Raw genomic sequence first — 14,803 nt, 5'->3', positions numbered from 1 at the left:
TTTCAAGTGTGGTCATACTTTCGTGGCTGAGTTTGATATATATGTAGATACATAAGAATTAGGTGATTTGTATGTAAATGGTTTTTATGTTTACATATTTGAATATATATATTAAACAAAAAATATACAAGTATTTTGTATTTTTAAATATGGAAAAATCATAACAATACCAAATGTATTTTTTAAAAATAGGAAAAAAAACCAAAAAAAACTAAAAACAAAAACAAAAAAATAAAGTATAGAAAATGATCCCAACCAGACCCTAAGTCTTCGTACACGAGTAAATTTTATTCAGTCTCTTGTATCAGTTTCAATATTAGGCTGCATATATAGTTGCAGTGGTGTGCCTAGCCAAAGCAGCTAATGGTGTAGATTTAAGAGTTGCTGTTACTTCTGAACGGTGGGAAATATTCCACGTGACAGTTAGAGAATTGTTTGTTAATTGTCTAGACTAATCAAATAACTTAATCTTACCAACTTTAAATAATCCTGTAATATTTTTTTCCGTCAAGAAATGAATCTTCAGTAAATGAAACAGCTATTGCGTCTCTTATCATTGTCAGACATGGATGTAAACATCATGTTTCATTCAAGCCCTTAGAAAAGATAAACCTGTATGAGTTTAATTCATTTACCCCGCTAATTTCTATTTTTGAGTCCATGCTTTATAACAAATTAATTGATTTTGCCAAGCTCTAGTGAATTTTATTTGCTTTATTGCTTGTTTTCCTCCATGACGTTTGCCCTGGAATATTCAGATGTGTTGTTGATAGTTAAAAAGTTATCTGCAGTCTTGTGTTGCCGCTGGTGGACACATTTAATTTCAGCTGAACATTTGTTATGGGGTATAAGATCAATTAGTTTTTATGAGGCAATTGTTTCTGCTGTTGACAAATATTATGATTATAGATTCATAACATCACACAAATTGCCTGAATTCTGTTCCTTTCCTTCCTTTTATCATACATGGCAATTAACCCGCTATTTATTTATTGATTAGAACTTGAAGCACGCCCTTATGTTTATAATGAACTTCCAGCTGTATGCTTCCGATGGAATTTCAACAAACAATAAACCACCTCCCATTAGGGATGGAACGCCAAATGAAAGTGTTTCAGATGTCTATGTTCGAATTACGCAACTCATGTCCATTTTAGAAACTCAATATTCTGAAGAAACCATTGTTATCGTATCTCCAGATTCAGATAATTTATCAATCTTGCAAGCTGGATTAACAGGAATTGACCTTCGCAGGTATTATAACTAGTCTTAAGCTTTTGTAGCTATTTTCGGTAGTTTGGCATCATATTGGTTGCGTGCTGTTGTTCTGAAGTTTGATTAATCACCTAATTCAAGTATGCATACGAGTTTGCTTTGGCTTACTTTCGTATTTATCAAAGTGGTTAATAGCTTACATTTTGCAAGCATGATGGGTGCAGCACAGGAATATCTGTATATACCAAGATTCTCACACATATCATGACAGTAAGTTCATAATAGAATAATTTATAGTTAGTATTCAGAATTCTCTCGTTTAGCTTTAACTCTTGAAATGATTTCAAAATATTTTATTGTCCTATGTTTTGCAAACTCTAAACCAGGCACTTCAGGTCTGGAATATAACTTTTTGAAGCTCATATTTACATGAATATATCCAGGAGCTCATTTCGTTTCCTTTAAACGGAAAACATGTTTTATAAAATGAAGTTTGTGTCAAGACCTAAACTAAGGGCTAAAGAATTTTCAAGGTTAGAACAAATGGTCGGACTGTGATTAGATCACAACTATAATTACTATTTTTTTTTTTCTAAAAATGTCTAAATCAGAAAATAATGTAAGAGCAATAAACCTATGAAAATTTAAGCCAAAGGTAAGATAAAACATGTTGCTCTTGTATAGCCCTGTCTATGGTACGTCACCTCTCTTCATTCACTCATTTAAATCTGAATTATTTAAATAACAATATTAGTGAGCTATCAAAGTAGTGCAGTGAGATAATAATAGTTCCAAATCACAATAATTTAAGGAAAATAAACATTATGCATGCGTGTTATTAATTTAAACTCTGAAAGAAATTATATCATATGCTGGATATATAAATGACATTATATGATTGTAGAGATTGTTAATGTTTTAAAATGATGAATGGTTGTACAATAATGAGATTTAGTTTTTCATTTATGTCCAGTAAACTTATCATATCTTACTCATATTTTTTTTACTTTTCTCAAATTAATCGTTCGTGCAAGAGACATCGAAACATAAACTAACTCACGTTTGGCTGATATGTACCTCATCAGCAGTGGGTTGTAGAATAATTCCACTATATTTGGAAATGCTCAAATTCACCTCTAGCTGATAGATCTCCGGTCGGGTTAGCGGGGCATGGGTCTGAGATGGGAAAAAATTATCAATGCGTGCAGGTACATTATCATCCGTAATTAGTATAATAGAAATATGAACTTCATTCATTAACATGCACATGCAAGTATACTTATATACAACATTTTTATTTTTATTATTCATAAACTACATTATTTTTCTATGAAAAGGTGTATACTTTTCTATCAGTAACTATATGCCAATTTGTAAGTAACTAAATGTCATATTGTGATAATTTAATATAATCTAATTATCATGTTGTGAAAATCTATTCACTTTTAAGGGAAAGTACTGTATAAATATTTTTAAGGTAATATTGTCACGTGTGTTTTAGTTTTAATAATATGACAAATTAGTTGCAACATAGAACAAATAAACAAACGCTGCCATTGTCGGGTCCAATCCCCATATGTGAAAAGTGGATGTTGCGTTAGATAGTTGACAGTCAGCGTAAAATTTATAAAAAAATTATGACATGAATTCTTTTGATCATTGTGTAGATACTAGGGCATCTCCTGAGAGCAACAGACTGTATGACCTTAATACAGCGAAAAGTGCCACTACACCGGCGCTCGGGTGTAGTGTCAAATAAGTAAGAGTTTCCATATTACGTATGGATATGGGTAAAGAAGTTAGTCTATGAAACTAATATTAGGATATGATCTTGGAATATAGGTAATCTCACATATAAATTAATGAAATTAGTTGATATTATGATTTAGAGAAAATATATCTTATGTATTCAAGAAACTAAATAGGTTGAAGAAAAGATTATGAAAGTTGATAGCTTTGGTTTTAAACTTTGGTATTTAGGTAAGAGTCGCACTAGAAATGGTGTAAGTGTAATTATATAAATAAGAGATTGAAAGATAATGCTGTAAAAATTAATAGAATTTGAGATAAAATTATAGCTATTAAGATTATTGTTGATACTAACATTTTTAATTTTAGAAGTGCTTATGCTCCTCAAGTAGGTTTAGATGTAGGTTTTAAAGAAAAGAAAAATTATGGAATGACTTAGAAGAACTAATACAAATGATATTTCTTGAAGAAAATATTTTTATTGGAGGACCTTTAAATGGCTTAGAAGAATTAATACAAATGATATTTCTTGAAGAGAATATTTTTATTGGAGGACCTTTAAATGGACATATTGATACAGCCGTAGAAGATTTTAGAAATATTTATGTTGGCTATGGTTTTGTACTGATTAATGAAGAAGGTAGAGCCATATTAGATTTTACTTTAACATATGATTTTATTATTGATAATAAGTTATTCAAAAAAAGAGATGAGCATATTATTACTTATAAGAATGCATCTAATAAAACACAAATTGATTATTTTCTTGTGAGAAGAAGAGATCGTTGAGAATGTAAAGATTCTAAGGTTATTTCAAGTGCGAATTTAAGTACTCAACATCGATTATTAGTTCTAGATTTTAAGATGAAGAGTTGTAAAATAAAGAATGCTAGAAATCATTTTCATAGAATTAGATGAAGGCACATAAAAGACAAATAAAGTTATTTTTGAGTAAACTTTAAGATTTCAAGATTTGGGATGTTCATGAAGAAGTAAATCCTATATGGGATAAAATATCAAACATTATTAAACAAATGAGAAAAGATGTACCTGGAGAATCAAAAAGAAAAATTTTTATAAATAAAAATAGTTGGTGGTGGAATAATAGTTTATAAGAAAAGATAAAATATAAGAACTTATTTTATAAAAAATGGTTTAAATGTAAAAGCTCAGAGAATGGTTAAAATATGAAATGACCTGTAAAGTCTAAGTGAGCAATCCGTGATGCTAAAAATTATACTTTTATTAATATTTATAATAGATTAGATACTAAAGTTGGTCAAAAATATATGTATAAACTTGTCAAACAAAGATAAAAGAAAACTAAAGATTTAACTCAAGTGTATTAAAGATAAAGATCAAAAAGTTTTTTCCTTGGAAAAAGATATTCAACATAAGTGAGTGAGTTATTTTGATAAACTTTTCAATGGAGTTTTTGAAAATACAATTGACCTTAGTGATCATAATATCATTAATAATAATAAAATATTTCATTTTTACCGTCGCAGTAGTAAAAAGAAGTTGACGAGGCTTTAAAAATAACCAAGGGTGGAAAATTTGTAGGACCCGATGATTTCCGAATTGAAGTGTGGAAATATTTGGAAAATTTGGGAGTGTCTTGGCTTACTCAACTCTTTAATATTATGTTAAAAACTAAAAAGATGGCTCAGAAGTGGAGGAAAAATATTTTGTTCCCCATTTTTAAGAATGAAAGGGGTACACAAGAGCGTGCAAATTATTGAGGTATTAAGTTGATGTGTCATACTTTAAAATTATGGAAAAGAGCAATTGAACACAGGTTAAGACTTATTACAAAGATTTCTCTTAATCATTTTGGATTCATGACAGACAAGTCTACCATGGAAGCTATACATTTATTGAGAGGTTTGATGGGAGAAGTACGCAAAGAATAAAGAGGATCTACATATGATTTTTTTTTTAATTTAGAAAAAGCTTACAATAAGGTTTCAAGAGATATCCTTTGATTAGTTCTAGGAAAGAAAGGTGTTGATACGACTTATATTCAAGTCATTAAAGATATGTATGCTAGAGCTGTTACTTCTGTTAGAACAGAAGGAGGATTGTCCAAATATTTTTCTATTTCAGTTGGATTACTTTAATCCCATAACTTTTTTACTTTAGTTTTGGATGCTCTCATTGGACATTTACAGGAAGTTGTACGTTGGCGTATGCTTTTTCCTGATGATATTCTTCTTGTGGATTAGACTAGAGAAAGAGCTCAGGAAAAAAAACATGAATTATGGAGGTCTGCCTTGGAGTCGAAAGGCCTTCGTATGAGTAGAACTAAAACTGATTACATGGACATGGAATGTAATTTAGTAGTTGTAATTTAGTAGTTGTAGCTCTAGTGATAGAGTTGTAACTATGGGTGATCAAATTATTAAAAGGTGTGAACGTTTTAGATATCTCGAGTCTATTGCTCAAAGCGATTGGTGATTTAGATGGGGATTTTATTAGTAGAATTTAAGTTTGTTGGTTGAAGTGGAGGAATGCTTCAGGCTTATTGTGTGATAACAAATTATCACTTAGGCTGAAAGGAAAATTTTATAAGATCATGGTGAGTTCTGCAATGCTCAATGACACAGAATGTTGGCCTTTAAGAGTGAAGCATAAAACTAAGTTAAGCATTGTCGAGATGAGTGTCTTAGGTGGATGAGTGGCTTTACACTTAGAGACAAATTGTGAAATGAATATCCCCGTGATAGGGTTGGTGTAGCTCTATTGGCAGACAAAATTAGAGAGAGTTGTCTTGGATGTTTTGGTCACATTAAACGTCGACCATCTGATGATCCAATTAGGAGAGTGAATATTTTAGATTTGATTTATATTAAGAAAGGCAGAGGTAGACCTAGAAAGACTTAGATATATTATATAAAAAATGATCTTAATTTATTAGAATTAAATGAAATTATGACACTCAATAGGACGCAATGGAGAAAAAAGAGGCATCTTGTTGTTGTTGTTGTATAGAACAAATAAACAGTAGTTATACATGTGAATAATTTAAATTAAAAAAAAGAGTAAAAAATATATTGGTTAATGTATTATGTTTAAAAGCAGGATATAATACTCAAGTTTATAAATGTGACTACTCTCCTCTTGTCTAGAATTCTAATTTAAGTTTCTACCCACTAAATCAATACGGGCTACATTAACCCCTATAAGTCAAAATCACATAAAATACACATGTAATATGAAAGTTAAATGAATTCTAAATATTTAAATACATCTTTCTCTCATTAACAAATAATTATTATTTACTTCATTTCTATAAGCAAATGATTGCTTATAATTATTTTACATCTATAATAAACGATAAAGTCAAATTATTTTCTTATCACAACATGAATATTTTAAAATAATTCAAATATGAAAAGGGTGATGCAACGTTATTACCTTCTCTTACACTATCGACGAGAAATTCTTAAAACTTTACAATCTAAACCAGAGATATTTATTTATGAGGCATATTGCGGGCTCTAAAATTTTTGGCATCTTGGGACTCTTTTATTTTGTTGTAGATGTGTTGAGAGAAATTTGAGGGTCAAATTCTTAGAAAACAAATTGGATTGTAGATAGGACATTACTCAGAGGTTTCACCCTCATTTTGTGAAGACTTTTTATTTGGGGTTCGAGATTTCCCAACGGTGCAGGCTTCTATATTTAATTATCCATCCTGATAACAGGAGAGCGCTTTAGATTAAGGCTTGTTATTAAGCTTTTAATAATTAACAAATAGTAGAAACATAAATGAATTTTAAATTGTATCACTTGGAACTTAAAGCAGATGATAGAGGAAATGATTACGAAACTGATATGGTTCTATCGTCGCGGGTCATCGTAGTTTTTGATCTACTTAGTCAGAGGAGACAATTATGTGTTATGTCATCCAAGAGACCCATACTGATCTGAAGTGAATGTTTGTTTAAGAAACTAAATTTAAGTCGATCTTACCTAACATAAGGTTTTGTATCAATTAGATGTACCCTTATAATTCACAATACAAAAAACACAAAACTGTTGGAGAATGTACCGGTTGCGGTTGTAACCGTAATATAATAGTGTCATTTGACGACAACCACTCTGTCAGATGACTCTTGTCGTAACTGCTATTTTGTGAAGCCTTTAGGTTAAACCAAGCTGCTAGAGGACTCAGACCTCATTCTTGCGTGAAATTACTTTGGGTATGAATATAATTGTACACTCGATGTGATATTAGCTCTTTTGTGAGTTGAATCCATTAAAAATTTGTTAGGCTTGACAAACTATTGCAGTGGGAGTTTGCTTGAAATCTTAAGAGATTTAATTTTATGGTGCGAGAGCTTACGACTCGTGGTACTATAACTGCTACAACATCGCGGGTCAGTCCTTCCCTCCCCCTCTCCTCTCCTATTTTTTATCTAATTCCAATTCCTTCCTATTTTATAGCTTGCATTTATTATCCTCTTTCCTAATTCTCTTTCTTTCTAATTTCAATTCCTCCCTATTTATTGCCTACCTTTTTTCTAGCACTTTCCGCTTCTATCCCAATTTCAAATTCCTTGCTATTTCTTTGTGCTAGAATCCTTTATATTATGTTGTGTTTGATTAGGGTTTGGAGGTTTTTGATGATTGATGATTCTAGTTGCTGCCTTTGAGACGTTCTTAGCCTCTTAGGGTTGTAGGCGATGATGAGAAGGTGCTTCGACTGTAACTTGTTTGAGGTGCTGACCTTCTCCAAGGGTCCAGGTGATGTTCTAACTGTAGCTCAACCCCGACTAGACATTTATCCTTACGCAGCCCCTCGGTCCCGCTTCCAACAACCGCAAACTATCTTCTTTGTTGTCGTCCATGCCTTCAACCCCTTCCAACAATTGCAAGCCACCTTCCAGCCATCTTCCCGCCGTTGTCCAGCCCTTTGGGTTCTTTCCTACTGCCGCCAAGCCTTTTCAGGTGAGTTCTTGCTACCGCCAGCCACTCTAGGGTCCGTTCCTGCTGTTTCCCAGCTCCCTGACACCGTTTTATGCATCTGTCCAGCCCATCCTCATCCCATCCAACTGCTGTCCAGCCTCTGGACACTTGTTTTTGCTGCTGTCTAGCTCACAACCACCTGCCTGCTGCTGTTCAAGGCCGCTGCACCCCTCCCTAGTCCCCTTCCAGCCACCACACTGGCTTCCTAGCCCTTCCTTATTGCTGACCAGACCTCCAGCCCTCCTCTTGTTGCTGTCCACCATTTCCGACACCACCACCACTTTTTGGTTGTCATCTTCCAACACTGCCGCTGCTCTCTCTGGTCCTGCCAAAACTACTGCTCTCTCCGATCCTTCCAAAATTGCCGCTTTCCCCTAGAGAGAGAGAGAGAGTCATTTATGTGTCTTGTGCTACTTCCTTTCTTATTTTTCTCAACGTTGTCGTTATCCTTTCTGATTGCATATTTGTATTATTCATGTGGAGGATTTGTCATTATAACCTATTTGAGTTTCAATAATATATTTATATTTTCATTTTGGTTTGGGTTAACTCCTTCATCACTTGGTATCAGAGTTAGCCAAACCTTATTCTTATCTTAAGATTTCCTAGTATCCGCCCCTACCCAAGCCACCACCACCAAAATTTTTTTGTCCTATAAGCTTTAATGAATGAGGTCGAAACTCTCTCAATCCCAGGAGATGGAGGTGAGAGCTTACCGACCCGCGGTATTGTAGGTGTTACCGTACCACGGACTAACCCTCTGTCCCCCTCTCCTTTCTTATTTCATCTCCTTTCCTGTTTCTATTCAATTCCAATTCCAATTCCTTCATATTCTATTTCTTGCCATTTCAATTTCTTTCCAATTTCAATTCCAATTCCAATTCCTTCATATTCTATTTCTTGCCTTTTTTTTCCCCTTTCCTATTTCAATTTCTTTCCAATTTCAATTCCTCCCCATTCATTGCCTACAGTTTCTACCACCTTCCACTTCTATCCCAATTTCAAATTCCTTCCTTTTTATTTTTGCTAGGATCTTTATATTATATTATGTTTACCCTGGGTGTGGAGGTCTTTGATGATTAATAATTTCAGTGCGGCCTTTCAGGCGTCCTTTCCCTCTAGGGATTGTACTTAACAACGAGAAGGTGCTTCTACTCTAACTCGTTCGAGGTGGTGACTGTTTCTAAGGGTCAGGGTGGTGCTACGATTGTAGTTCAACACCGGCGAGATATTTATTCTTTCGCAGCCATCTCCACTCTGCTTCCAGCAACTGCAAACTATCTTCTCTGCTGTCGTCCATGCCTCCAACCCCCTTCCAACAGCTTCAATCCATCTTCCAGCCATCTTCCCACCGCAGTCTAGGCCACCGTGCTCTTTCCTGCTGCCGCTAAGCCCTTCCAGATTAGTTCTTACTGTCGGCAGCTCCTCCAGGGTACGTTCCTGCTGCTTCCCAACCTATCGACACTAGTTCTTGCGGCTGTCCAGTCCACGCTCACCTCATCCAACCTCTATCCAGCCTTTGGATACTTGTTCCTGCTACCACCTAGCCCACCACCACTTGTCTAATATTGTTCAGGGCCACCGTAGCCTCTCTCTAGTCTCCTTTCAGCCACCACACAGGCCTCCCGACCCTTCCCTCTTCCTTGTTGCTGACCAGACCTCCAACCTTCTTTCCATCGCTCTCCAACATTTCTGGCACCTCCACCACTTGCTAGCCTTCATCTTCCAGCACTATCGCCAATCTCTTCCGGTCTTGTCAGAACTGCTGCTCTCTCCTAGAGAGGGAGGGTCGTTTATGTGATTTGTGTTACTTCTTTTTTATTTTTCACAACATCGTCGTTGTTCTTTCCGTTTGCATGTCTGCATTGTTTATGTTGAGGAGTCGTCGTTGTAACCTATTTGAATTTCAACAATAATATTTGTATTTTTATTGTGATTTGAGTTAACTCCGATATCAGTTGCTATCAGAACTAGCCCAACCCTAGTTCTATCATAGGGTTCTCTAGCATCTGCCCCTACCTAAGCCACTCCCACCAAAATTTTTCTGTCCTAAAAGCTTTGAGGAATGAGGTCAAAACTCCCTTAACCTAGAGCGATTGACGTTGTAGCTTGCCAGTTGATGGCTGCAAAATCTCCTCAAAGAGGGCAGTCACTTCACGCAAGTATATGGGTTAATGCAATAAACAGTTTGCAAGAGTATCGCATATCTTTCCCACGAGAAAGTGTGTTAAGAAACAAATTTGAAAAGGTGAAGCTACAGTTTACTAATTATTCCAACCTAGTTCGGCGTGATTCAGCGAACAGAAAAGAGAAATCCTAAATCTGCCAGAGTTTGCAGAAAACAAAAGCAGAGGAAAACAATGGTCAAAGTACTTTGCAATTTCTTCAAGATTATTGAGGATTATACATCTATGATTCAGGTGTGACTTCAGGAAAACACATGGCTTTATTTTTTGTACAATTTCTCCTTCGTGGTTGTGGCCAATCGGGGATGATATTTTCTTCTTAAGCATGCCCAGGTCAAAAGAAAAATTGAACTTCCATAAAGATAACTTTCGCTTATCTTTATGGCGTCCCCAATAGTTTTCATATCGCCATTACTAGTTTTATGATCCAAAATAAAACATTCTTATTATAATTGGATCTTGCGGTTAATCTAATCCTTTTGCTAACTTTCAACTGAAGTCGTAGATCCCGATTGATTTTAACACCCTAATTGGCTAGGTTAGGATTAAACGATGGCCAGAAGGTTAACTAACGATATTAAACAATCAAAAGCGCGAAAAAATGTATGAGAAATCGACAACAAAAATCAAACTAGAAAAGCCATCCACAAATCACATAGGCACGAAAATTAATTTAGCTGCTCGTATTTTAAGAGAAAAAAAAATTAAAAATTCAATGGAAATCAAACCTGCAAGAAACATCTTTATCAAATAAAAATAAACTTACAACCCTTTGTCAATCCTCTCTTACAAAAGCAGCATAAATCAATTCTTTCAAACACTTCTCAAACAGTCCAAAAACGTGAGAAGAGAAGAACTCTCTCAAATCCTAGCCTCCTCTTGAAATTCTCTAAAAAAAACTCCCTTAATTCTTCCTTAATGTCCTTTTTAAAGCCTGAATTCGAATTCCTTCCAACAATCGTCAGAATCCCGCACATAAAAACTTCCCAATTGAACTGGATACGATGTCGTGACTATGCTTAAAATCCAAAGGCACAGCTTGTGATAGAGAGGGGGTGATCTTGCCCGAAAGATGGTGTGGCTACGCTGAGAGGTTAGAGCGTCGCACGATCCTGTGGTTACGGTGAGACTATGCCCGCAATCTGGCGTGACTACGTCACCCAGGTGGTGTGGCCACACCAGAACTTGGCATGGTTACATTGGGTTGATTTGTTCCAAAAGTCTCAATTTGCTTCGATTTGCGTGTTAATGCTTATGTAATATGCAAAACACAATTCCAACCTTCCAAAAGTGTAAAATTATGAAATTAAAGGAAGAAATTGCTAGAATTAAAGCATAGAAAATGCAAAAAATTAATGCATGTCAATCCCCTCAAACTCTCATTACTTGCCCCCAAGTAATCTTATACTTAGCTTAGATTTTCAAAGAAAAAAATTACATTTCTTTTATGCAAATTTTAGTCTATTAATAGAGAAAAAGGGAAAAATTTATTGAAGTTGTATGATTTCCACATTCAAGTCAATATTTCATTGAACAATACCATCTTATACTTACCGTGATTTATCTCCCGCTCAAACATGAGAACTTTCTATTATCTAAATTGGTAAGACTATGATCTCCTTTACCCACCAAAATAATTAAGCACTTAATTCTTATTACAACAAAAGTTTTCCCTTAATCTTTCATGCATTTATAAATTTCGTAACATCTTGATAAAAATATAGGTAAACCATTTGACATAAGGATGACTAGAATACCATAATTTTTAGATATGAAAATACTTAACCTCAAGCTTCTTCTTCAAGCCTTCAACATATTTTTTAGCATAGGTTGAATAGAATACCATTTGGCTGTAGATGCTCCTCGTCATCTCCCCCAAACTCTCCCTCTCTAGCACATAGGGCAGTAATCAAGTTAGGGTGGCCTAAACCCACACTTAACTAACTACTCACTATATACCCAATAGACTTATGGATCGACACCAGACATCCACAGAAATGCCTTTCTGAATAAAGAAATTTAGAACGGCCCGCTCCTTTCTCATGTCAGTCAAGCAAGTGGTGGGGAGCATCTTAGCAACTATGAAATAATGCCATGCTCAGGCATTCCTAGTCAAGTGAGTCAAAGGGAAATTTATCAGAACTTCCCTGTCATTTCTAGGATGAGTTCTCCAAGCACCTGTGGAGGTCCTGACTAAACTAATCACTTCCTAGTAATCCGAGGAAGTGAGATAGGAATACCCACAATTCTGAATATCGGGAAGATCGAACACATGATTTCCCTTGCACAAAAACTCTCTTGCTATGGATTCTTTTGCGTTAGCATAGAATTTGAGAACAAGAGCAACTGCGACAAGCTCAGAAAGGTATGTGAAGTTTTCCCACCCCTTACACACAATATCTACCTCCGTGTCCCTTCTTAAAAATAGAAAAACTCGCTCGAGAATGAGCTTTTTCTTCCTCACAAAACTCAAAAACCTTTCTTGAGCGGCGGAGCCCACAAAAGACCTTTTGTCGTAGGATGAGGAACTACCTCGTCCATGCATTTTAGCTGCCATAACAAATAAGATCCAGACAAGAGGAAAACTTCAATGAGGATGGTGAAGGTGATGAAAGAAGCAAAGATCTGTCAACACAAATTTCCTCAAGCAAGGTCGTGAAAAACAACAAGAGAAAAGCTTACCGATGGCTAAGGACACCTGGATCTACCCTCTTATACCCTGATCTACACATCTCTATGAACTCTGACGAAGTGTCGGCGAAAATTCGTTGACACTAGAAAGCTTAGGACAAGAAAGGGAAGGTGCTGCAGCAAAAAAATGAGGAAGATGAAGAGCTGAAGGAGGAAATCGGGAGATTGATGGTCCGTAAATGTTGCGTGAAAACTCTTTTTAAGTGGGGTCAACCGGCGTGGCCACGCTCGATGGGTGGCGTGGTTGCGCTTGTTAAAACGCTTTGCATAGACGACATTGGCGTGGTCACGTTCTATTGTGGCGTGGTCACGCCAAGAGAAGTATGTGTCGCGGGTGAAGACACAACATGACAACGCCACAATTGCGATGTAATTATGCCAACGTCTCTGTTTGGGCGGTGTGGTCACGCCTGATCCAGGTCTAGCTACGTCGAGGGTTGACCAAGTGTGGGCCTTGATTTTGCTCCCCAGACTTTGTCTGACACAACGTCTTACCTCGTAGCCTCGTAAATACGATCCTATGGCCAAGAAAATATTCAGAGTAGATTTCAAAAAGCAAACATACATCAAAATGAAATTCAAAGCAAAATTTTAAAACAAAATAAAAGAAATAAACTCCAAACAACAAATAATACCAGTCCGATGATGTTCGTTCTACTATTTAGGATGATTTTAATCTCAGGACTGCAATAGGACCATTACAATCTCCTTCTAGATAAAGTTTTAATTTTTGCCCATTAGCCTTGAAAATATTGCCAGTCTTACTGTCCTGAATGTCTACATATTCAAATGGGCACACCTTTACTGTAGTGAACGGTCTTGACCACATGGACTTCAACTTTCCTGAAAATAACTTCAATCTTGAAGTGTATAACAAAACCTCTTTTCCAAGATAAATTTTTATTTCCTTAGTTGCTTCTGATTATGCCACTTTTTCATCTTTTCTTAATAAATGCTAGCATTTTCATAGGCTTCTAATCTAATCTATTCCAATTCGTTCAGCTACAACAATCTTTTCGCTGCAACATCTTTCAAATTGTTGTTGCATTCCTTGATTGCCTAGTAAGCTTTATGTTCTGAATCTACTGCCAAGTGATAGACTTCCCAAAAAATCGGTCTATATGGTGACATTCTTATGCGAGTTTTGAAAGCTGTTCTATGAGTCATAATGAATCATCAAACCTAAGGGACCAATCATTTCGACTTGGATTAATGACACGTCTAAAAATTACCTACTTTTTCATATATATTTTATGCTCAATTTTAATGATTTTTAATGATAGTAGACTTTAAAGGAAAATATTTTGCATATTTTTGGCTTCATGTACAAGAAATATACTTTTGAAAAAAATGGAGCAAAAATGGTGCAATTTGGAGTAAAAACGAGCAAGAAAGAAAATTCTGGCTTTGCACATTTTGATGTCTTTTTATGATTAATCTATTTTACATTTCTCACATGTTTTTGAATGAAATTACACTTTAAAGAAATGTTGTTTTCATGTTTATTTTGTTGGTATATCTGTTAGGAACGAAACACAGCTGAAACGGGGCGAAATGGAGCTAAACAGAGCAAAATTATGGAGTTGCTGCATGGTAGCACCTGAGGTGCCAAAATCCAGAGAACTGACGCCTGTGGCGCCAGAGACTATATAAGATGGATTAAGGCGTTCGAGATAAATTTTGAGCGGATTTTGAAGACTCCAAATGATTCAAACGTCCCATGGAGTTATTCAATGCATCTAGACACTTTGACAGCTCTTTAATGAAGGGATATGTCTCTTGAATGAGTGTACATGTCTTTTGGGATTCTAAATGTGTGACTTTTGGGGAGAATTTGGGAGAGATATTAAAATTCTTTTTGAAAGGAGAAAACCCCTAATTAAAAAGGAGAAGTGTCTAAACCATGAGTGTGGCGTGAGAGTAAGAGGAAGGCTTTGGAGAAGAGAGGATTTTCTTTTAGGGTTGTAAGAGGAGAGGGAAGGTGAAAGATT

The 14,803-nt window shown here is 35.5% G+C and overlaps 1 protein-coding gene across 2 annotated transcripts in view; it reads left to right on the top strand.

Moving 5' to 3' along the window:
• LOC110030377 overlaps positions 1–14,803 on the top strand; it is a 54,405-nt gene that overhangs the window by 22,680 nt on the left and 16,922 nt on the right. For both annotated transcript variants that reach the window (XM_020733055.1, XM_020733054.1), the window contains exon 3: positions 1,040–1,254. In XM_020733055.1, coding sequence (XP_020588714.1) covers positions 1,040–1,254 — 215 coding nt within the window. The remainder of the gene's footprint in view (positions 1–1,039; positions 1,255–14,803) is intronic.

This window comes from Phalaenopsis equestris, unplaced genomic scaffold (genome assembly GCF_001263595.1).
Source record: "Phalaenopsis equestris unplaced genomic scaffold, ASM126359v1 Scaffold000709, whole genome shotgun sequence".
NCBI lineage: Eukaryota > Viridiplantae > Streptophyta > Magnoliopsida > Asparagales > Orchidaceae > Phalaenopsis > Phalaenopsis equestris.
The sequence above is the reverse complement of the archived record's forward strand: the minus strand, read 5'-3'. Positions and strand labels throughout refer to the sequence as shown.